Source organism: Phragmites australis, chromosome 12 (assembly GCF_958298935.1).
Source record: "Phragmites australis chromosome 12, lpPhrAust1.1, whole genome shotgun sequence".
NCBI lineage: Eukaryota > Viridiplantae > Streptophyta > Magnoliopsida > Poales > Poaceae > Phragmites > Phragmites australis.
Window position 1 is genome coordinate 2273734 of NC_084932.1, and position 25998 is coordinate 2299731.

A 25998-nucleotide genomic window follows, 5' to 3' on the forward strand; every position below is an offset into this window, starting at 1 on the left:
ATTTCTGAATAACCAATTTCAGGAATATGTATTGCAATGATATAATAAATGAAGGTTGAATTGAAGGATGGCCAACATATATAGCTTTTGCATAAATGTAGTGACAATTTGAAAGGTACTCATAATAATAGATTCGCAACGTAAATTTTAAAGAGCATAAAGCAAATAACAAAGCAAATAAATGAACAACAATAGCTTCATGTCTACCACATACCATGAAGATCGTTTGTCCATCTAGACATACACAATACTTACACTAGTGCCTACAAGTGTAGCCCGACATCCCAAAACAAATAATCTAAACCATGTAGCCATTCCTAAGGTGCTCATGACTGCGAGCTTGGCTATTCGAATAGATTTATTACTTTGTAGAGTTTGTACACTTTACCCACAAGACATAAACTTCCCTTTGGTGGTACCCATCGATACCGTACACTTTACACATTGGGCGTACATAGGGTGTCATGACAAAACCATTACACCGTTTAATCCTAACCCTTGCTCTTCTCGATTAATATTATTCCCTCCTTTACTTTTTAAACTAAGTACCCCAGAGGCTAGCCTTCCTGCATGTTGGGTCCCACTAGTCCAGGGAGTATTAATCGTTGTGTCAGTAGACTTTGGTCCCACACGTATAGCCATAGGAGTCCTTGTGGATACACCCACCTCGCGGATTACCCGCACATACAGACCCAACTCTAAGAAGCAAGGGTAGAACTAATCGGGTTAACAAGCTAGGCCGTCATCCATACCGGCACATGTGGTTGTACTGATCCCTTAGTTTTGGGTACAAGGTACCGGTCTTCATACAACATGAGAGAGTCTCCACCTATACATTCTTCTGTGAGACGACGCTCACCTTCTGACACACATTGACATAAACCTGTCCAAATCTAAACAATAACTTAAGTTTCTCAAAACAACAACTTAACTATTTTAACAAATCTTTCCATGTCCCAAGTGATAGTGTGACAACCAAATAAATTACCGTAGACAGCGGGGCTAAGCATTTCTATCGCACCTTAGTCCGGTTTTACACCTGTGACATTATCATGTCATCCCACATCCTAGGGTAACAACGGTAAGGTTAACAAGTTCAAGGAGAATTGATATTGATTCAATTAGATCATGACTACTATCCCAACCAGCAAATTTATAAAACATCTACTCATGCATAATAAATTTTCATAATCAATAAATAAAATAAATTTGAACATTGGGTTCAAAATGATCAAGGAATTGCTTGCCTCTCACCTTTGTGATATTTCTGCTCTATATCATTTAGTTCATCGCGGATCACACTCATGCACAAGCCAAACACATGATCGATAAATACCAGAAGCACAGCTAAATTCATCCAATAAAATCCACAGCAATGAACACAAACTATTTATGCATGAAAATAAGGAACATGGTTTTAGATGAATTTTGCAATAAAAATCATGTTAACCAGAGTATGAGTGAAATATGCACATTCGAAGTTTTTGGTAATACAAAAGAAACGGGGCAACTAGGGCTTTGGAGGTCATCAAATTTTTTTCTGTTGTGTTAACAAATTTCCTTTTACTTCTAATATAGTTTTATGTGCCCTTGACTGACCTTTATTATTTGCACTCCAAACTGACACTATGTTGCTATCAAAGGAATTACACAGTGCAACTCGTGTGCAATATTCTCAGTAGTGAACTATGTCTTATATATTATAATGTTATATCTACTGGACAACGATGTAGTTAGTGCTAATCAACATGATTGGTTCAAGGAAGGGAATCGCTAGACAATTACACACTAGTCTAAATTGACTTGGTGTTTAATCTAATCATCCTCCTAAGTCCGAAGTCGGAGAAGTAAACAAAATTCTGACATGGAGTAGTGGTGACTAGAATGCTCTAATCCTTGCAGTGATGCTTTGATGGGTCAGAACTATACCATTGATCAATTAACTGAGCACGGAGTGTTCCTGGGTTATTCTACCTTAGAGCCTGCTACTTAATCTTCTTCTCAGCTAGACTAACTAACTGACTAAGTGCACAGGGAAAACACACGTCTGAATAGAGCAGCCATGACTCGTTCTATTGGAGCTTACCGGCGGCAAGCAATTGGTGGAGGGATGGTGGGACTTAGCAAAATGGGTTGCTGGGAACTCGAAGGACCTAATGGTGCTACCGTTGATCAGCGAAAAGTATTGCAGCTACGCCGACAGCGGTGTACAAAGCGACGTGCTCTGTGCACGGTGAACATGCATGTGTGGTTGTGGTGCTCAGACCTCCTAGCTAGCGTGCGAGAAAAAGCTATGGCGATATGAAGGGAGCTCACCATGCGGCTGGTTGCAGCACCGAGGTCCCGAGGTGGCGTTGGCGTGTTAGTGCTGGTCAGAAACAAGGAGTTAGGTGGTGAACCACGGCGGACGACTCTGAGTCGTGCAGTTGCCCAGGTTGGCGGCGTAATCGAACAGCACGCAGAAGGGTGTTCGCATCTCGATAGCCGAGGAGGAGATTGATGGCGGTGAAGCCTTCGACCGGTGTTGACATCTTCCCTAGATTTGCAGCCACAAGCGGTTGTCGAGCCGAGCTGGTGGTCTGGCTGGCTTCACGAGGAGGCATGGCATACGGTTGAGCTGTGCACTGCCAGAGACACGCACCTCAGGCGTTGGCTGTGTGTGCGCGACAGCACGACGATGCGGTGCAGGCGCGGTTGCGAGCAGAGACTGGATTCAAGGAGCGACGGATTTGGCTGCGCAGCCCCGGGATTCGGCCAGCTCAACCTCGTTCTATGGTCGGGGGCGGCGTGCTAAGGCCATCACGTGTGGCGTGGCGTGGATCTCTTGCAACGCTGTTGTGCTCTTTGTGGGGAATAAGGAAGCGAACAGAGAAGTGGATCCTTGCGTTAGCTCACAGGGAGAGAGAGGGTGGCCTACTTTGGTCATGGGCAGGGTAGACACCGTGTGGGAGTACCACTTGGGAGAGAGATGGCGTGCTACTTGGAAGGGAAGAGGAGGACTGGAGAGGGAGCTCTTGTTGCTGCTTGTGTGTGTGAGTGGAAGAGTGAGTGAGACAGAGGAAGAGGTGTGCTGCTAGCTATGATTGGCTGCTGGGATATGGATGAGGGTGAGGACTGTGTATAGGAGACGACATGGTCACCATCCTTGGCTGATGATGAGCACAGGAGGTGGAGAGGGGCAAGGCGTGGCTGTCCATCGCGGTCACATTGCTCGCACAGAAGGAGGACGATGGCCGGCTGAATTGGGTTGAGCCAAATGGAGGAAACAGCCCAGAGAAAAGAAAATGGCCCGCATGGTACATATCTATTTTTAATTAACAAAACTTTGATTATCAAAACCTATTCGGATGCGCTCTAAAAATTCTACCAAAATTTAACAAAATACTACAGACCATAAAGTGTATCTAGTTAAATTTTTATAACTTTTGGCTAACCTTAATTTTCTCAGAATTCAAAACAAGATTCTATGCACATAAAAACATGATTTTTGATGCACATAAAAACTCAAGAAAATAAAAGAAAAATCTCATAAATACATTAATACTAAACAAATCAACTATCATAGATTCAACACACCAGATGAATTATGAAAGAATCTAATTTATAGTTCTAAAATTTTAAAGAAACTCGATCTCTTGGAAATTACATCCACAGTCTCTCATTAATAACAATTAATTATCTCAAAAACTACAACCTAGGATTTCAGGATACTACAGCAGCGGCTGGGTGTTTGTCTCCAGCGACGGTGGCCGGTGGCTTGCTCTGGCGGCGCGAAGGGCGAGAGGAGGGCCAGTACATGTTGTTCATCGTGCTGCCTTGACCCATGCATGGCACGCTGCCTCCAGCTTCCCTCCATCGCCAGCAAAAGCACTGCGGTTGCCCCACACCCCTTGGCCATCGATCCACACCGGTTTAGAGTGGATCCAGATTGTGGTTCCCGAATCCGACTCACACCTCCGCCGTGCCCGTCGTGAGAGCCTGCAGCTACCCCTCTGCAAGAGCCCGCCGTAGTCGCACTCCCCCTTAACACCGGACAAGTCCTAGCCTCCTTGTCGACTTTTGTCGGGTCAAACTGTCTTGCCGTTTACACCATTGAACCTCACCGCACCCCTCGCTCTCTTCACCACTGCCGCCCTCTCACCCGCTGGTCTCTCACTCCCCCCCCCCTATGTCTCTCTCTCTGGCGGGGGAAACCCTAAAGCCCATGTCCCATTTATCTATCGCGCCCGCTTTCGGTGGGCCAACTCCAAAGGCCGGTGTGGCCTAGGCCTAGGTTGCCTCCACGCATGCCCGCACATTAGTGATGGGTGTTTTTATTACCCGTTAATGACCGGTGTTGTCATAATTAGTGACAGCTTGTCAAGTGACCTGTCACTGTTGTCATTAGTGATGGGTATGATACGAGTCCCAGCCCAGGGTGATATTAGTGACACCTCATCACTGGACCCGTCACTAATGAGTCATTAGTGACAGATTCTATTCAACCATCACTCTTGCGATGTCACTGATGTTGGTTTCTTACGTACTGTCTAACCATGTGTCCTGTTTTTTTAAGAAGAAGGATTTACAAAGTAGTTCATAAAACTTGACACACTGGGTGGAAATGGAAAGTATCTCAAACACTAAGCATAACTAATATGATTCTAGCACAAATTCTGTTAATACTGAACTGTCACCTATGTCTATCGAAGATTTCCATCACGGTGGTTGTAGTAAAGTAACAATTGCTTTTTTATGTGGTTGTAGCAAAGTACGTTCAACCTTCTTATTTAATTCATCGATTTGTAATAACAATTGTTTTGTTTTCTATATGCCCCTAAATAATTCTTAACCCATCGCCTCAAATATTATCTCAACTTTTTAATTTTAAATTGCCATCTTTCTAAAGGTGTATTGCCTCTTTTCTCCTTTCTCCATACCTCGGGCACCATATCAAAGAAGCATTCCTTTGTAAGCCAACACAGTTCAAACCGGAATAAAGTAGGGTTACCAACAGGTGAATCATTCTTGGTTCTAAGTACCAAAGATGTATGATCAGAGATGCTTCTCGATAAAACATTTGCACGTACAAAACTGATCCTTCTTTCCTCTTGCTACGATCACAAAGGGCAACCGGTGGGTGATTCGGCTTTCCCCGTCGATTTTGTCGGCTTCTCGTCAGCTCAAGCGGCTGTTACGACGCCAAAGGTGGAGGGGAGCTGCTAGATCGGCGGTGGATGTACATATCCTTTCCTTCTACCTTAAGTTTAGGTAGGTTAGGGCTAGGGTTTCCCATGGCGGTGGCGTTGTGCGGGCTAGGCTTCTTCTAGGGCAGACCTAGTGATGGCGACGGCGACGTCGTGAGCTCTTGGGCCTTGCCTTGCACAACTTTTGATTTCCTCATCCTATCCGGCGATGGTCATCTCGGTGGTGCTTTTGGCGACGACTTCTGAAGGTTCGTTTTTCTCCATCTTTTTGCTTTTCCCCTCTTGTGGGTTATATATCCTAGATGACGGGTTTTATGGTTTCAACGAATGGCCATCTTCCTTTCCTCAGCCAAATCCGAAATAGTTGTTGATGTTCTTCCATGGTTTTAGATGCATTCCAATGGGTTTCGCGATGATGGTTCTTGCGACAAAAAAAAGGTTTGGACCTCACTTTGGAGATAGCTAGTTCGACTATGTTCCAGATCTGGTGGTTGGCGGACTTGTGCTTTGTGGTGCCACGTCGAACGTCGACGGTCGGACATCGGGCACGAAGAAGACGACCCTGTGGACCATGAATGTCTTTTTGTTTGTTCCGCAGGGTCTGTTGTGAAATAATTTGCATCTGGAGAAGAACCTGTTGTGGACTTACGTGTAATTTTTGTCTTCTCCAGGGTTTGCTTCGCAAATTGAGAGTGTAAGCTGTGCTGCCTTAGGCCCTGTTTGTTTCAGATTATAGAAGCTGGATTCTGATCAAAATCTAAAAGCTGAAACAAACAGCTGGATTGTAAAAGCTGGATTGTGATCACAATCCATAAGCTGAAACAAACAGCTGGTTGGAAAAGCTGGATTGTTACAATCCAACACCCAGATTGTAACAATCCAGCAATCTGCCTTCCACCAGATTATAACAATCCACAATTCAGTTTTTACAATCTAGATTTTACAATCCAGCTTTTTAGGCCCTGTTTGTTTCAGCTGTAGATTGTGAAAAGCAGCTTATAGATTGTGGATTGTAAAAAGCTGGATTGTAAAATCTAGATTGTAAAAACTGAATTGTGGATTGTTATAATCTGGTGGAAGGCAGATTGCTGGATTGTTACAATCTGGGTGTTGGATTGTAACAATCCAGCTTTTACAACCAGCTGTTTGTTTCAGCTTATGAATTGTGATCACAATCCAGCTTTTACAATCCAGCTGTTTGTTTCAGTTTTTAGATTTTGATCAGAATCCAGCTTCTATAATATGAAACAAACAGGACCTTACAATCCACAATCTATAAGCTGCTTTTCACAATTTACAGCTGAAACAAACAGGACCTTAATATAATTCGGGCTTCCACCAGCCCCTTCCAAAAAAAAAGAAAAGAGAGATGCCTCTCGATAAGGCTTGTACAGTAGCTCATCGAAATGCGATCCAGTTTCTCACAAGTATGCCATGCCATCCCACCCTGTTCCGTTTGGGCTCGACGGTCTTAAATGTGCCACCAAAACCGATGCTTCCGTTGTGGGGTAGAGCAGACAGCAGACGTTGGGGGGTTTACAAAATTCAAGTAGCAGTAGCTGATCAGTAGAAGTAATTTGATGCCAGCCCTTGGAAGGCTCAATGCCCTTGATCCGATGCAAGCAAGGCAGCACTCAAACACACAGGCTGGGCAAACAATTACTCCTCTGCCTCGTACTCCACTCAATTCTACTCGCCGCCGGTTTCTGACGACGGCTACCACTCTGGTTTAGTAGTATCAGTATTTGTTAGGTTCTGTTGGAAAGAACTTTATATCTATAAGTTTTTGAGTTAGATATTTCTAATTTTAGAAATTTATAAGTATGAGCTTTGAACACATCAAGTATGTTTGGATGAGTCATTTTATTTTCATTTAAATCTAAAAATAGAAAGATAAATCACCATATCTGAACTTACAAACTCAAGATTTGATATAGAGCTAATGTCCTACCAAATAGAGTCTTAATTACTCCATCCATTTAAGAGTACAAGACATTTTGTTTTTGTTGAGTTTTCAAAGTTAGATTTTAACCATTATTTTATATATTGCCGTCTCACCATTTTGTACTCTTCTTTCGCCCAACATGAACGCATATGGGTTCTCTAGTTTATCAACTTTAGTCACGCACGAACAGTATCAAAATTCAAAAACGATTTTGTCCTTTCAAGGACGATTTTTTTTAAAAGAAACCTTTCAAGGACGATGGGTACGTACATACAAAAAAGAATGTTGGGAATCATTCTTTCATCCATGCATGGTACTTGTCGTAGCAGTAAGAACACTGCACGTACGGTCGCCCAACATGAATATAATGCATGGATCGATTCGATCTCTAGTTCATTTACACAAGTAAACTACAAGGAGTTCAAAATTCAAAACGATTTTGACCTTTCGATGGAGGAAAAGATCGATGACGTATGTATAAAAAGGACTCGTAATCATGCACGCAAGGTACTTTGTCGTACTCACTAGCTAGTAAAAGCACTGTATCGACCTTTGATGATTTGGCTGTACGCGTGCGTACGTGGTACGGTAAAAAGTACCCTCCATTAGAAATAGAAACGGATCGAATACGTATGAAATCGAATTCAAATAGTACGATTTATCATATTTTAATCTGAATACGAATACGAATCCGGATATCCTCGAATACGAATACGAATCGGATAGTTCGAATACGAATTCGCATTCGGATATCTACTCGATCTTCGAAATTCAGATCGGAAATTTAAATTTTTGAAAAAAATTGACTGAAATTTGATAAATTTCAACTAAAATTTGTTCTAATTTGATTGGGCCGGAATTTTAGAAATTTTGTTCAAAATTCATGTTGGAAATTTAAATTTTTGATCAAATTTGACTGAAATTTGTTCCAATTTGATTGAGTTGGAATTTCGTTCATATCTGAAATTTCTAAAACTTTAGCAAAATTTGGTTCCCTGGTTGGCGGATACGGATACGAATCGGATATATCTTGAATTCGGATATCCACATTTGAATCCGAATCTCGAAAACGAATTCGGATATATCCATTTTAGTATCCATTTCAGAAACGAATACGGATACAAATATCCATATTTGTATTTTAATGGATACGGAATCGGATAATTCAAATTTCCTGCCATCCATTTCCACCCCTATCATGCATGCATGTATCCAGAATTCAGCCTATAGCAGTTGGTTATGTGAAATGTGCTATGCTTAAATTAGAAGTAAACTCTTATTTACTTATATTATTTTATGTATTGCTAAGAGTTAATAAAACTTTTTAATTAAAAAATCAATTAACTAAAAGTGTATGTACATTTAGAATATTTAAGTTCGAGTACCAATTTAAATATCTATTTTTTAAAAATGGATGTGTACATCTACAGCAAGAAGAGAGTTCTGGATGGATAACAGTTGCGTGTAACCAGATCAAATCGAACGGGTCTAGCACTCTAGCTAGCTAGCTGGATCGGCCTCGCGATCACGACGGCATTAGTGAAGTGTGCGCAAAATGCGCGCTTAATCAACGCCTAATCACTGCATTAGTTAGGTAGTACAGGCATAATGCACATGCATGCAATTCTCCAAATTAAGTAGTGGTAGGAGCGTGTCTCGTCAACGGAGATGGACGGGTCTGTGCACTGCATCTGCCCCTACCAACTGGCCGTTCTGTGTCGTTGTGCAGTGGCGAAGCCACGTTGAGCTAAAGATGGTGCAGTGTTAAGTAATTTATTTTGACCACACAAAACAACTAAAATTGACAATATTATTTTAAAATTATATATATGTGCATCTCCATCGATTTGTTTCAAGCTTCGCCCGTGTCGCTGCGCCCGTATTCAGTTAACAGCGGGAGTGACCGGTTTTGTTTGAGATGGACGCAACGAGCGGTCAGTGATTGTGTTGCTGGTGCATCTAGACAAACGCAGTCAACAGCACCAAGGATGGATGACAACGACCTCGCTCTTCGATATGATCCATCTTATAAATCTAATACTAACTCCATTCCATATTATAGGACGTCTACTTTTTTTTAAGCTACAAGGAGGTGGTGAGTGGGAGTTTTATTTCCTGATTTACCCCTAATTAATCAGACATCAGTTTAGCCAGCGTGTCTCCTCATCTTTCGCTACATACTTGCGTCTTCTCATCTTGCGCTCCAGTCCAGCGCGCTCCAGCAGCGGTCCCATGTTTTGCCGTGTGCGCGCCGGCATTTAGCTGCTGTCGTGCGTGTGCGTTTAGCTGCTGCCGTACGTGCCCCTCCCGCCTTTAGTTGCAGCATTTGCGCGCTATGGATTTGCTTGAGCCCCCTCCCGCGTTTATCTTCTTCCATGCATGCATGGCAGATTGATTTGACAGTTTGATTGAGATACGGAGGGAAGGAAAAATTGGCAGAATCATTGAAAATTCAGAAACTTGTTACTCTCTCTGCTCTCCTCCATTTGTATAAGTACTGATGAGCACCAAAGCGTACACATGAGTACGGATTAGCTTTAATGGCTAGGTTAGACCTTAATACTCCTACTATCCCGATCAATTGGGAAGAGGTTGAGGAGTTTGAAGGACCGGTGTTTGACTTGAACTATGATCTCGAGTGGGATGACGATGCGAACGGAGTCGACGAAGGTGGTGCTGTCGGGGATGGTGCGCCCAAACTTGTGCACGGAGGCGGCAAAGGAGGTGGTGCCTCAGATGATGGCACGCACGACCGTGTGCACGTTGACACCATCCGTGGCCACAGCAGGCTGGATTCACAGGGCGGTGGAGAAGCACATGCAGACGTTCCACCATAGGGAGAAGAAGAAGGTGAGTGTTTTGCATCTCTGTCTCTCTCTGCTTTGGTTTCTACAGAGATTGATCGGCTTCGGCGTGATGATCAGAACGTTGTGTTATTTGTTGGTGCATGTGCAGGTGCCATCATTCTTGGGCTGGGCGAGGTCACACCGGATGCCGGGCGAGGTCACGTCGGGCTTGGTCGTGCTGTTGCCGGCCATGCGCAAGGAGAGGAGGTTGGTCGAGTGATTGGCGTCAGTCTCGTCGGCCACGAGCACGCTTGCCGTCATAGGCTCCGCACGCTCGGTCTCAGCGGCCGCAAGCACGCCATGCAAGGACTCGGGCTAACCGGCCATGGTCAGAGTGTCGAGGACCAACATGACGAGCATGGAGATGGCGAAGGAGGTGGTGCCTCGGATGGTGGTAGTGTTGCGCAAGGAGAGGAGGTTGGTCCTGTCGCTTGCGATAGTCTTGTCGGCCATGGGCACTCCTGCCACCATGTGTTCGGTAGGCTTGGGCTCACCGGCCGCAGGGTCGCCATGCGCGGGCTCGGGCTCAAAAAGGAGGGCAACACTACCATATTCCACACCTGAAGAAGCAATCACTAGAGAGGAATAGCATTCTTTCCGTTAGTTTGCAATGTGATTCAGAAATTGTAAACCAAGCAATTGAGTCTCAATTAGAACGACATGTCCTAGCTTGTTTTTTTTCATTGCATCACGGTTGTTTCATTGCATCACGGTTTCTATGGATTTCAGTTTCTTCCCACATAAAATAACAACATTCTTAATTTTAACTTCACTATTCACCAAGGTTGTCTGGGACATAACTATCGTCTGCTAGGGAGTCCGGGATGGTGTCCATGGATTTTGGCACTGAATCATCGAGGTTGTCGACTTCGGAGATGGTGTTTTTTTGTGTCTAGCCAGCCATTCCATGTCGATACGCCAAGCACGAAGAGAATCTTCGTTGGGTAGGATTACCGTGCAATCAAATTGGTCGAAGCCGTAAATCCTTGCAGTCCACGTATAGTCGTCGTGGCGGCACCAGCAGTGAGAGCACTGTTGCCGTCTTCGCCACCTTGGGTGGTATGTAGGGAGCACACGCAGCTCCATGTCTTCATCGTCATCAGCGTCGTCAAGTAGCAATTAACTGCTGCCAAGCACGCGTACGCTTAGGATGTCATTGAATGTGCCATGTTGTTGCATGTCGCCGTCGTCACTGCCACCCAGCGTGCTCCGCCTGGCGGTGTACCTCCTAGAGACGAAGTGCTCGTTTCATCATGAAGCCGCCGTTGTCGCTGCCGGCGAGCGCTTGCTTCGCGTCGGTGTGTTCCTCATCGAGACCTGCAAGCATATGCTCCATCGAGCAATCGCCGTCATCGTTGCCGGCGAGCACGCGCTTCTCGTGGGCATGTTCGTCATCCATGCATCCAGCGGCTCACCGGACTCGGAAGAAATGGATTCGCAAAGGACTCGGATGGACTCTAGAAACATATGTACATGAAGCGCTAGCAGCCGCGCCCTTTGGATGCATCAGCACATAAATATAGGCAGCAGCTATCGAGGCATCGCCAAAGCTTGGGAGAAAGCAAAAAGTCAGAGGCATTTTAGAGATAACGTGTTGGAAGAGTGCTTTGGCGCCCTGTATTCTGGAACAAACCAGAAAAAATTAGATGCCCTATAATATGGAATGGAGGGAGTAGTAAATTAAGGGTGATGCTAATTTTTTAAACGAGTAAATTAAGGGCGATGCTAGTTTTATAACATCTAAGAAACTAGTATTCTGGAGCCATTTAATACCAATTTAATGTCCACAAGTTCATCTTCTATCTCCGATCATCTTCTTACGGTTCTCTACTTGACGGCCCCAACCCCCCTCCCCCCTCTCTTCGAACTTGAAGGGGACCTCGCCGGCAACGTCGCTTGATGTATTTGATGTTTTTAGACTTCTGAAGTTTAGAAGGACTGGTAAATTAAAGGCCGATGCACTACTATAGAAATGATTTAGTGGGATGTCCTGTACAGACGCTTATTTAGAGCCGTCTGTACAAATGGTATCATAGATGATTCCAAACTAGAACCATCTAAAAAAATAATAACAATAGTTTTCGCGAAGTGAGACGCTTTAGTACAGACGGTTCTAATTTGAAAACCGTATGTACTAATAATACAAATAGTTTTCAAATAAGATCGTCTATACTAAAATATTCAGTACAAGCAGTTCTAATTAACTGGAGCGTCCCGTGACTATTGAGATGGACCCAAAGCTTTGTTTCACTTAACTTTTTGGCTCACGTACATATCCGCTCGGCTGATATTTTGGAGCCAATCTGCTCCACCTCTCACATCCACTCATCCTTATCTGCTCCACCTCCTCTCTCTCGATCTATTCTCAAGTCTTACTCTCAAGTCTCTCTCGATCGTCTCTCGATCTGCTCCCGCGCCATCAGATCCTCCTCTCCACCTCCTTTGTGCGGCGTGCCGTGCAGCAAGGCGGTCGTGCAGCAAGGCGGGTGTCCATTGCCTTCACTTCACCGGCTCTGACGCCTACCGGAATCGGGGCTCTCCGCTCGAAGTCATCGGTGTCATTGTCATCTTCCTTCTCCCGCGGCCTCCTGCAACGGCGCCGAGTGGATATCGTCTGTTGTGTTGTAGAATATGATGCATTCTAGCAGGATGTATAAGTACACCTCATAGTGCTGCAAAACTATAGCCTCGTCCACATCCGTTGAGTATGGACCAAACTATGGTAACCCATGAATCCAAGACATAGAGAGGCCAATATTCTTCCTATCATATTACACACCAAACCTATAAGATGCAGATGGTCAATGAAGCTTGAATAACACTACAATATTTGAAGTATATTACATAACAAATAATTACCTACCTTGAATGTAACACTTCCACTATTCCTTTGCTGGTTGCGAAACTACTAACGGAGCGCCCCTGATTGGCAGCCCGGTCAGCATGGCCACATCCATAAATGTTACGACCATCTCGCCAAAATAAAAGTGGAATGTGTGCGTCTTATGATGCCACGGGTCGACGAGACCTGTGAACAGTGGCTCCTCAATTGGCAGGAAAGGTGTCCTTCCACCACTCACTATGGGAGATCCGATCATCATGGGACGGAAATATAGTAGTCCTACCCATGCAAGTGGCTCGTGAAATCGAGGGTCTAACTCCTTAATCGTGTGGACACTCCGGGCTCTCAACGGATGCAACTGCAAAAAGTATCTAATATATGTATTGAGTTAGTAGCAAATTATCATCGCAATTAAAAATCACATATAATCGTGGTACCTGCTTCCTATAAAAATCATCCATCCCCTATGTTTCTTGTCGTACCGCTGCCGAAGAAGCTCGGAAAGACCACCATAAGCCATGGCAATAATTTCAAGCTACATGGCTTAATAACTAGGTGAATAACAAATTAGAATATATTACAAGTTTTATGGTTCAATAAATATATTAATAACAAATAAGAATATATTACAAGCTTCATGGTTCAATAATAAATAATAAATAAAGAACTAATTACACCCCTCAATAAATAATAAATAAATTAACAATGCAAGTTAAATAGTACTATAGTTAACAATGCTAAATATTTAAGTAATTAACAATGCTAATTGAATAATCAATATTAAATTTAAATGAAATAATTAATAATTAATATTGAATTAAACTATTAATTAAATTAATATGAAAGTTATATTGATCAAATATTCAATCTCATTATAAATTGACTTCAAAACTATTTTGGAAGCTAGTTTTGCTAGTTTTCTTTACACCACATTTACTGCTCGTCTGCTCTCTGGTCACGTTGCGGCTCCTTATAGCGAAACACGACAGTGTGCTCGCATTTTATAGCGAAACATGGCAGCATGTGTGTTCAAAAACGCGACAAAAGCAAAACGACGTGACCCGCCGCGCCGAAAGCACTGACCGATGCGATGTGAGTGGGGCCGGAGGTGACGAATACGGTCCTGTTCACCGTTTTTGGAATATTAGGAGTTTTCAGCACCTGAGGTGCCGAATATAGTGTCGTAGGTGCCGAATACAGGAGTTTTCAGGATCTCAGGTACCGGAATCGATTTTTCAGTATTTGAGTGCCAAATACATGTGCTAGATTTGCAATATACCGATATATTATCTGTTTTAGCAAATACGACTACGTCTGTTCTTGAAGCTAACTACCAGTGAATTGAAGTATCAAACCATATATCTCTCACAAGTCACAGCGATACAATCAACCTGTAAAATGTTTTCTATTGTTGCGAGGAAATTAGCTAGCCTGTAGGATGTAAAAATTAAAATATAGTAATAACCAGGAATTTCAAACTTCTTTTACATTTTTTTTCATTCACGGTAAAAAGATTAAAATTCACGAAACTTTACAGAAATTTAGTTATTTTTCTTCCTCTACTATGAAGGTCCTATATATTAATAAAAGAAAATTCTGAAATTAAATATTTTATTCTCTTTCAAAATTTCCAAATTTTTAGTGAAATTTTAATCCCTAACAATAATTCACGATCGATGTAATCAAACTAATTAAGTCCCTAGTACATTCCAGTTTTAAATTAAACTACATTGATTAATTCGCCTGAGCGATCCAAGCTAGCCACTCCAGCAGAGAGAGCATCAAGAACAAGACGAATCAAGTGCAGTACTAGTGCAATGGCCGTCGCTTGTCTTCTCCCCAACAGCCCCCTCCTCCTCGTCCCGATCAGAGGAAGCAGACGAGCACGAAGGATCCGTTCCACCGCCGCACTGCTCCTCCATGGTTACAGCTGTGGCAGTAGTAGTAACATCCCCACCACTGCTGGAGCTGCTGCTGCTGCTGCTACTGCACGTCGTCGTCGTCGTCATTGTCGCCGTCGTGGTGGTTGTCGTTTCCACGGTGGCGGAGTTGCTGGTTGCGAGGCCGACGAGCAGGTCGACGAAGGCGCCGACGATGAGCACGTGGTTGTGCTTGCCGTTGACCCGGAGGTACCACAGCAGCATCTCCTGGAGCGCTGCCCAGTTGCGGAGCCCGTGCGCGGCCACCATCTCCTCCATGGACGCCCGGAAGTCGCGGTACGGGTCCTCCGAGTCCAGCGCCACCGCCACGCTCTCCTCCACCAGCGACGTCGACGACGGCTCCTCGTCATCGTCGGAGTCGTTGGACAGTGCCGCCGCCGGTGCCTTCGCCTCGGGCGGTAGTAGTGTCCTACTCCCCCGCGACTGCGACGCGGCGAGGATGGAGTTGGACGCCGGCGGCGGGCCCGGGTCGAAGAAGAAGCGGTCGGTGGACGTCCGTCCGAGGCTGCGGATGACAGCCTCCGACCACTCCTCCGACGCGGTCGTCGTCGAGAAGCTCCCGTCGTCCAGGTCCAGCACTTCGTCGCCAGCCTCGCCGTCGTCGTCAAAGAAGAAGCTGCAGGAGTCGGCGGAGTCGAAGTAGACGGAGTTGACCGTCTTGTACATGTCGTCGCCGGCCGCCTCGCGGAGGAGCCTCGCGGCGGTGGCGGTGGCGGTGGCAGAGGAGCGACCTGCCGTGGTGCAGGACGCGCGGTCTTCGCCCTGCTGGCGGAAGGAGGCAGTCTGGGGGTTGCTCGCGCAGGAGGGCCACGGCCACGGCCACGGCGGGGAAGGCGAGCCGGGGTCGGCGGCGAGCTTCGACTTGGAGAAGATGGAGGCGATGCCGCCCTTCTTGCCCATCGGACAAGCCGCCGGCCGGTGGAGTATTGAATAGCTGGATGGATCAGTCAGTCACAGTGAATGAGCTCGCCCGACTGAATACGCACGTAGAGAGAGAAAGTGGTTGAGGAGAGAGGTAGTGCCTGCCGGTGCTGCTGCTGCATGCAAGCAATTAAGAGCAGTGGAGAAGGGAAAGAAGCGAAGAACATGGGGATGGGATGGGGCCGTCGCTCATGTGCCCGTATTTATGTAGTATTCTCACCTCTCTCTCTTATTTTGGAAAAAAGATCGATTAAATTTTTACAATTTTGATTAATATAGTTTTTAAAATATTTTGTTTAGAAATTTTAAAAATTATATGAGTATATTTATTCTGAGATTTTTATAATATTATAAATTTAATATATTTTATAAATTATTTTAACACAAAATAGTAGCTAAAGGTATACGTATAAGATCGTGTCTTATCTAAAATGATATTTATTTATGACAAAGAAACTATCTTTCCACAGATTTTCTTTCGATTGCCATTTTTTACTTTCCATTGGCGTTTGGAAATCTTTGAATGGGGCTCCGTGTTCTTTTTCACTGTACGGGGTCGAGCGAGCTGTACGTACGTGCAGGCAAGGCAGCTAGTAACAGCACAGCATTTACGATCAAGATACCGTACAAGGACGAGACAACATTGTTTGAAATCCTTTTGACAATTTTTTTATAACGGAAATCCAGTTTCCGGCCCCTGCACTGAGACTAACTCCAGCAGTTCTACTTTCCAGTGCTACAGTACCCATAAAGTACTGTACGCTAGAAATCGGCCTCCAGTACGTACTCTATTTGGTACTACAGTGCCACACAGTACTGCTACAGTTGCGGAGGGAGTATGGATCTGCATTGTTGCCGGGTTACTGTAGCAGTGCGTAATACTGTAGCGATTCTGTTCACAGTGCTGACAGTGACCAGAAGTAGAAGTAGGGAAATGCTGTAGCAACACTGTGTCATATGTAGCAGTGCGGTTTACAGAGACTGCCGGTGGGACCGAAAAGAGAAAAAGAATGGTAGAAGGTGGGAAATAGAGTAGTTATTGGAGATGAAAAAATAAGGAATGTTGTAATAGTGATAGGGAATACTGTAATAGTATTTTTAGGATGAAAATTTGAGTAGAAAATTTGAGTAAATACTGGAGATGACTTGATACAGTAAAATGCACATTGCTTCGTTTCCGCAGCCCAAATATTATGCGTGTTTACAATTCTACATTGAAATGCATGGAACTTAATCGAGTAGTTCGAAAGGCATTGACCTCAGAGCTCCGTTCACTGTCGATAGAAACTCTGCTGATGAAATTATTTTTTTAAAAATAAAACTTATAGATTTGCTTATCTATGTTAAGTGTACATGTACGACTCCAGGAGTACGTGCCTTGTTGCATTCCAGTATTAGGTGCCACTTCAGCATCAGAAAATAATAATAATGGAGTCTAGAATCATCCCCACTACGACACATTGGCGCATTTCATGCGGTTCGATCCCCCTGAATTTCTGGCAAAGATGATGGTGCGAACTGACGACGTATCTGCAGATGATGACATACATGTTGTAGTAGTCTGTAGCGAATCTTGAGTTAAGAATTAGGAAGACTCAATCTTTTTTTCTTTGTCCTTCCCTCTTTTTTCTTTTCTTCTTCCTCCTTCTCCTCTTCTTTTTTTTTCTTTTTCATATCCAAAAATTATAGGAGGCTTAGAGAATCTCAAGTGTTCTCAGATATAGAGGGTGTCCCCCAGATCCGCCCATAGTAGTAGTTGATCTGTAACCAACGCAGACATACACTGACAATGCGGAAGAATCAACTAAGGACCCCTTCAACCTCTTCCTCCCTTTTCTTCTCTGTTTTCTCTTTCTCTTTCTCTTCCTCTTCCTCATCCATAATAATAAAAATGTTAAGAGAGCTCGGAGCTAAATCCGCCCCTGATGTGCTCAATGCTAATGCCTTGGGCGTTCGCTCACTGCTAGCCGCACTTGGGTTCCCAGTAAAATAATCGAAGAGCTAGCTGGCATTTCTGCACTACATTCAGACACCATATCTCAAATAAATCATCGATCGATGATCGATTAACTCCCTCTCGTCAACCTTGTGATTCGGTCGTGGTTCCGAGCCATGTCGCGCGAATTCTCGAAGAGATTGCTGTGCTCAAAACAGGCCGGGCTCTCGAGAACAGCAGTTATATACGTTGTACTTCAGTTGAGGACCAAGTGAAGCAACAGGGCTGACTCACTCTCTATCATATCATGCAGGAAGGAGCACAGGCATATGAAAATGGATCGGCAGATTCTGCGTCATCGTCTCTAGAGGTGCGTGTCTCCCGAACGCCCAGCACGCAAGGCGCCATGATCGTCGAGCCGTTGGCACGTGGTCACATGGGCAGCCGGCCATACTATATAGCAGAGCAGATCGCAGCTATGAAAGGAAGCCCTCATGCAGCAGCTGGGAGAAGAACGCATGCATGGATGCAAATTATTTGTACGGTCCGCAGTTACACCATATTATTGCCACATTTCCTAATTTTGAGATGCCAGAATTTTAAGATGTGCAATTAGGTGACTGTGTGAATATGTGTGAACGCGCGATGAACGTCGTGTTTAATTATGGCTCAGGTGTTAGCAGTGGTGGCTTTTTCGGTGGGGATTTATCTTAGAGGGAGGTTAATGGATAGTAGGCTGACACGGTGGAGGAAGCGGGCGCGGGGGGTGGAGCGGCGAGCCTAGGGGGCGCCGCCGACTATGGGTGGTGGAAGACGACGGAGGAAAATTGGATGGACGTTGCCAGGACGGGGCAAGCAGAGACAACTAGTGAAGCTAGGTTAGCGCGGCGACGGATCCGGCTATGAAAGTGCCACCGGAGATAGGTGGACAAGGATAGAAAGCCAGGGTGAGCATGCAAAAGGTGGGAGACCGACATAATGAGAGGAGGCGCACGAGAGAGCTTAAGGTTGAAGAAGAACACGGTATCCTCAGATGCAGATCGGATAGCTAAGGATATTGCCTGAGAAAAAGAGGCAAAAAAAAAAGATAGCTGAAGTATAGTATTGGCCATTGCCACCTATTATATATTGCAGTACCAGTTGCTGTTGCAGAGACGAATTCGCAGAGACAATTTGGACGGAGGCAGCGCTCGCGCGCTCTGGCGATCGATTTCCATGCATATGCCGATATGCGTGGCGTGTGATTGGAACGGAGCCGCCGTTTGTTTGTGCGGAACAATTTCTCAATAAAAAAACGATTCCAACACTCGGAAAACCAACACTGGTCCGGTCACTGTGCCTTGTCGTGCATGCGTTTGCTTAGGTTCTAGTCCAACACATCAGACGTCAAGCATGCAGTGAGTGATCCTTTACTAGGAGCTATACGAGCAGAACAGGTAAGAGTACCTATAACAGATTCTCTAAAACTCATTTTTAATATCAAAAGTCTGCTAATAAAATTCACTTTCTAAATTTTCTTCCTCTCTAACACACTTTCAATATTCATTCCTTATATTTTCTCTTATATGTCACTAATGAGTGGATCTCACCTATCATCTCTACCCTCTCTTTTCTTCGCCCGCACGCAGAAACCATAGGCCACGTGGTCAAACTCGCCTGCACTCATTTTGACGCAGTCCAGCGCTATGAAGCCCCTCGTCTCTGCCTCCTTATGCTACTTGCCGACGTCGTTGGTCTACCGTCAAGAAACCCAAGCAGTCGGCCTTATTCTCTCGCTGTGGCTCTCCCTGCTCTTCTCTCTCATTTGTTCTCTTGGCTGAACCATGGCAAGTAGCAGCTTCCCTCCTCCTCTACCTCTTCTCTGACCAGATCCACATCATACAACTACTGGGAGCTCCTACCTTCCCTGGCGTCCGTGTTTCTTCTGCCATCGAGTGAACCGAGCACGCGACTGTCTGCTCCAACGCCGGTCATGGCAGGGCACTCGACTCTGGCACCAAGAAAGCCCACGGCCACCAGGCCCTCTCCGACGCCGTCCAGAGTAGCCGCTCCTCTACTCAAGCCAGCGTGCAGCCCAGGTTAAAGTCTTCCTTTCCCGAGCCCGACACTGCAATAGGGCTCCACCACCGTGGAAGCTCGTTGCCGCTGGCAGTCGCGTGCGGATGAGTGGGTGGGCCCGGGGCCGGTCAGGTATTTTTGGGAGCGAGGGGGCACTCCCCAAAAGTAGAGAGCGAGGGGTAATTTTGGAGATTAGTAAATGATGGAAGTGGTATTGGATAGCTGTTGAAGCTGTGTTTTAGGGTAAAATTCTCTAAATTGGGCTATTGAGGGTGGGATTGGGAGACTCTTAGAGATGCTCTAAGGTGAGTTAGAACGAGGGTCTATTTATCAGAGCTACAGTTTTAAAAATATTTGGAGTTAATTATTTGAAGGTCTTTAGTTTAGCTATCTTATTCTATTTTAAATTTAAACGGATATTTAAATTATTTTATTTTATCCTATATAAACTCTACACCTTGTATCGATCTCAAAACTACAAACAAAATCTAAACGGTCAATTGTGGCATCGGCAACATGTATAAATATGGACTCGGAGCCTCGTAGGTCGTGGCAGTTGACAGCAACATCAGCTTGGAACTGAAGACGACGTGCTGACGGTGGAGCCTACGGTGCTTCCGAGTTGAAGGCCGGAGGATTTCTCTTTGTTTTTTTGGTAGCCCCTTTCTGAAATGTAACATTCAACATCTCATACACAATATACAGAGATAGACCAAAAGAAATATAGATAATGAGAGCGTTTTATGCTCGCTTAGCTCTCATATTTCTGCTAGAATAAAGTGTAGTATTCTTTTTGCAAGTGGTGATTTATCTTTCTAGTGGCCGCTGCTCTCCTCTACTTGATGTTGTTACTAACTTCTTCAGTCTCTCAAAATGTGACTAGTCCTTTAGTTTTAAGGCAATTTCCTTTTTTCTTACCCTTTGAGTGAAAATTTCATCTTGTTTTTGCCACTGAGTGAACTGTAATTCCGTTTTTGCCACGGAGTCAAGGCAATGTTTTGTGGATCCAAAGTGGAAAGAAACAAAATTTCATCAGTTCATAACGGCGCCAACAACAAAAATTGCCCTATAGTTCTCATAATGCCAAATTGTTATAAATTAGCAATATTTCCACTACAATTTTTTTAGTGAACCTGCAATGTATATCAGTGTCACCTAATGATTGAGGAGATGCGTGTTGTTGAAAACCTGGGTAGCGAAACACCTAAAGTTGCAAATATGACAGGTCCAATCAATATGATCTTGTATGCACATTGTCACCTGTCGAAGTAAAGTTAAATGACATCACAATAAAAAGCATAAAAATAATTTAAATTATAGGGACAAGATTGACGACTAGAGATAGATTAATAGAAGTTTTAATAAATGTCTTGTAAAATCGATAGTCTTTTCCTATTTGGATCACCTAACGTACCTCAAAACTCAAGCGAAAATAAAAATAGAGAGAAATTTTAACAAGAGAAAATCGAGGCAACCCAACTCCACGAATGGTATATGAACCATATGTTCCATTTAAAATTAATCCATATGTCTTAGTACTCGAAAGATCACAACTTACAAAAAAAAGTAAGAAAAGATGAACACCGAGCAACGAAACTCTTCAAGTTCATTGTCTGAATGAAAGGGAATTCAAGACCTCATCATATAAACATGTGTATACAAATTTTATGCATCTAGCAACAAGAGGAATGATCTCACAATATGCTGAAATTTAAGCGCAAAAACCAAAATAAAAATCAAATCCGGAAACCGAAAAACTTGCAAACTTGCAAGGGAACCAATGGAGTGAAATTAGAAGAAGGTGAGCATAATAACATGAACAAAAATAAACTTCATTGCAGCAGAGGTCAGTCCTATTTTAGGCAGATTACAAAGATTTTTCCTTACAAAGCTCTCAATTTATACATAGACTAAGCACTCTTCTTCTTCTCCTCTAAAAACTTAGCATAAGGCTCTCATATGAATGACACAAGGGGATCAAATGGCTGGTTCAAACTCTCCTATAGTCATACCCCTCTATTTATAGGCGTAGGAAATTTGACCTCTAAGTTTTCTAACTTTTTTCAAAATACCCTCTCTTGTAGCACACTCCTACTTACCATCGAGGGTATTTTGATCCATTTTCTTCTTGATCCATCTCATGACTTAGCTTCGTTTCGACACAAGCTTCACGATGGTGCCACATACTCGTTTAGTCCTCCCACAGTTTTGAGACTAAACCGTGAAACCCTAGCATGCTTCTCAAAGCGTGACTCTCTACTTGTTTACACCTTAAGCAAGTGCTCTGATGTTGACGCGTGTACTCCGTCTTGCGATTCTAACCGCTGGCAAGTATCTCCCGCTCTTGATCCTTCGGTCCACCTTGTCACTTGCACCAGCATCCCCTTCGCTTGACTTTATCAACACGCCATCTCCATCCATCTTCTATGTTTTGCTTGGCCTCCACATGTTCAACTAGGATCACTCTTGATTCTGCTCAACCTCCTTGATCGTCTGGCACCAAGCACCCACTTAGCCCCGATCACCCGCCGTCGACCACCAAGTTGCATCCATCACTTGCACACTATGAGACAAGCAAACATATATCTCCAAGTCCAATTCCAGGTAGTCCATAATCAATATGCTCAAATGAAATTACAAATCAATTTAAATCACATCAAAGCTCATGCAAAATCAAAGATCATCAAACCAAATAAGTACCAATATCGATCACTCATCATAAGTAAATCAAGGCGCATTTTAACTTGGTTTCTCAATCTCCCACTTGATGAGTACATTAAAACCCTCAAAGCACAAATATTTTGGTTTGAAGAACTAAAACAAAATAAGCTCATCCAAGTGAACAAAAACTTGAGAAAAAGCAAAATATATCACCTGACATAAGAAACGTTGCAAAAGCCCTAAGAAAGGCAAAGACGAGCCAAAAACCTCAAAAGAGCAAGAAAAACTCAAAAAACCCAAAAACGCATGCTCCTCCTTGATGATTGCACATGTTGGGGATGATCTCCCGCCCTCCCCATTCGTAGAGCAACTCGAAGTCTACCGGTGGCTAAGCACTTGGGTGTTGCAGGGATGTTTCAGGGAATGCAGGCGAAGATCATGGCGTACCTTCGGTCGAAGCTCGGAGGTTGGCCCAGATCCTTCATCCATGCAAGCGAATGCCAGGACGAGCCTTCGGTCGAAGCCCGGAGGTGCGTCCGCAGTTCCCGCTACCCACGTCGGTGAAGGCGACAACAGGCCTTCAGTTGGAAGCCGAAGGTCCATCTGCAGCTTTGCTGACCGAAGTGTGCGAAGGTACCAGCGTGTCTTCGGCCGGAGGACGAAGATCGACTCATGGCGCCGAAGGGGAGGAGCAAAGCTCGTGGTGAACCTCCGACTGGAAGCTGAGGAGGAGCCTTCAGCGCAGTCATGGGATTGGGCGAAGACCACGATTGGACGTCGAGACCCACTTAACTGCCCAGGGCAGAGTTGTAATTATGTAAATGCACTTGGTTGTACCATAATGCCCTCGAATATTCCGGGAATGTAGCAGGTGAGGGGGTGAAACTATAAACCCTAACGCGGAGTGATCGAGTACGGGCTATAAATAGGACCATAGTGTACCCGAGATAGGGGGATCAATCGAGACTATTTTACCTCTAAACACATGTCACACCCAGAAGCCTTCGGCTTTCTCTATAAGCGAAGGTTCTCCTTGTTCGGGACATCAGTTCCAACAGCACATTTTCTATTTTCCCCCCCTTTTATTTCTAAATAAATGCAATTTTCTCCCCCTTTGATAATGCAAATATAAAGGATACATGATAATGCCAAAGATGTGGAAATAAAATACAAGCACGGGAGCTCCCTCTCCTCCGGTATCTCCTGTTGTTGTAGAAGCGTGTGTAATGAGAGCAAGATTCTCATCATCCAATGCATCCATCAGCTCCTCTGTGATAGAAATCAAGGAAGACAAAGCAAAAACCACTCGATGAGGTGTTAGCACAAGAAAAGCTAGCTCCAACCTGATTGCTAGCATTTGGTCCGGGAACCAACGTCATGCTCTGAGAAAGGAGGTTTTCGAGGTCAATCCGAGCTGTCTTGGCTATCTCGATGGATTTGAACTTGTTGAAGAGTTCATCACAAGTTAACATGTCGTAACTTGGTGACTCTTCAGTGCTCAAGATCTTCACTTCTCATATGCTACGGTCAAGAGCATTGATTGCCCTCTTAAAGTTAGAGTAGAGAAAAATACCAGTGAATCTAAGGTTGCTCATAATTCTATCAAAATGAGTAAACATAACATCTAAAGATTCACTAGGCCTGTGCACAAACATTTGATATTCTTGGTTGTAAGTACTTTGGTATCTGGCCTTAATCTGATTAGTACCCTCATAAAAGACACTAAGAGTCGACCAGATCTCGTGAGCAGGACAAAGGTTTTGAACTCTGTCAAACTTATTACAAAATAGGTTAGTGAACAATATATTATGAGCCTTGTTGTTAGTCTCATATTGTTCAATCTGGGACGGAGAAGAATGAGCAGCAGAAATCACATAGTTAAAGTCCATAATCTCCCATATTGCACTTTCTTGGCTTAGGAGATAAGCCTTCATGCGTACCTTTTGTACGAAAAATCTCGACCATCAAACAGAGAAATCTTTCCACTTCTCTCTATTGTCATCTATAGATCACAAAGCCGGTAAAGGTCAACAAGTGATCAAAACAACACTGATACCAATTATAGGAACGAGATTGACGACTAGAGGGGGTGAGTAGGTGCCTCAACAAATTTCTTGCGAAATCGATAGCCTTCTCCTATTTGGATCAACTCAAAACTCAAGCAAAAGCAAAAATAGAGAGAAGTTTTAACAAGAGAAAATCTAGACAACATGACTCCATAAATGATATATAAATTATATGCTCCATTTAAGATTAATTCATATGTCTTAGCACTCGAAAGATCACAACTTAAAAAAATAAGAAAAAATGAACACTGAGTAACAAAACTCTTCAAATTGATTGTCTTGAAGAAAAGAAATTCAAGACCCCATCACATAAGCATATGTATATGAATTTTATGACTCTAGCAATAAGAAGAATGATCTCACAATTTGTTGAAATTTGAGCCCAAAAACCAAGATGAAAATCAAATTCGGAAATCGAAAAACTTGCAAACTTGCAAGGGAACCAATAAAGGGAAACTAGAAGGAGGTCAGCACAATAACATGAAGAAAAATAAACTTCGTTACAATAGAGGTTAGCCCTATTTTAAGTAGATTACAAAGATTTTTTTTCACAGAGCTCTCACCTAATACATAGACTAAGCACTATTTTTCCTCTCCTCTAAAACCCAAGAACAAGAACTTCATATAGATGATACAAGGGACTCAAGATGGCTGGTTCAAACTCTCTCATACCCCTACCTTTCTATTTATACGGATAGGAAACTTGATCCCTAAGTTTTCTAGTTTTTTCTCAAAATATCATTCTGTTGTAGTACCTTTTACCTACCATCGAGGGTATTTTGGTCAATTTCTTTCTCAAATCATCGGACGCCTGCGGTGTCTTCACGACTTAGTTTCGTCTCGATGTAAGCTTCACGATGATACCACATACTCCTCCAGACCTCCTACGGTTTTAATACCAAAACACGAAATCCTAGTTCGCTTCTCAAAGCGTGACTCCCCAATTGCTTACACCTTAAGCAAACGCTCCGATGTTGACGCGTGTACTCTGTCTTGTGATCCTGACGGTTGGTAAGTCTCTCCAGCTCCTGATCCTTCAGGTCGCCTTGCCACTTACACATGTATCCCTTTCGCTTGATTTTATCAATACGATGTCTTCATCCACTTTTTATGTTTTGCTTGGCCTCCACATGTTCAATTAGGATCACCATTTACTTCACCAAGTCTCTTTATCGTCTGTCACCAAGCACCCGCTTAGCCCCGATAACCCGTCATCGACCATCAAGTTGCATCCAACACCTGCACATAATGAGACAATTAAACACATATCTCCAACTCTAGTTCCAATTAGACCATAATCAATATGCTCAAATAAAATCTCAAATCAATTTAAATCACATCAAAGCTTATCCAAAACCGAATATAATCAAACCAAATAAATATCAATATCAATCGCTCATTACAAATAAACCTAGGCATATTTTAATCTGATTTCTCATAAATGTATAGTCATATAAATAGATAACACTATTTGGAGAGTAATAGCACGATAATTTCTAAGAAAAGTGTGTGTTGCGTACCAGTGTATCTAAGTAAAAAAAATAGGAAAACATATATTTCCTTAATTCATCAAACTCTACCCCAGGTCAAATATCAA

The 25998-nt window shown here is 43.7% G+C and overlaps 1 protein-coding gene across 1 annotated transcript; it reads right to left on the minus strand.

The window, feature by feature from the left end:
* Window positions 1-14600: 14600 nt before the first annotated feature.
* Window positions 14601-15731, minus strand: LOC133887273 (transcription repressor OFP13-like). The gene has a single exon (XM_062327213.1). It carries the CDS (start codon window positions 15657-15659, stop codon window positions 14601-14603), a length of 1059 nt encoding a protein of 352 aa, XP_062183197.1. The 5' UTR covers window positions 15660-15731.
* Between the last annotated feature and the right edge of the window lie 10267 nt (window positions 15732-25998).

What these genes read in the sequence shown, in the direction of transcription:
- LOC133887273 (XM_062327213.1), bottom strand. Translation starts at nt 15,659, where the DNA reads ATGGGCAAGAAGGGCGGCATCGCCTCCATCTTCTCCAAGTCGAAGCTC.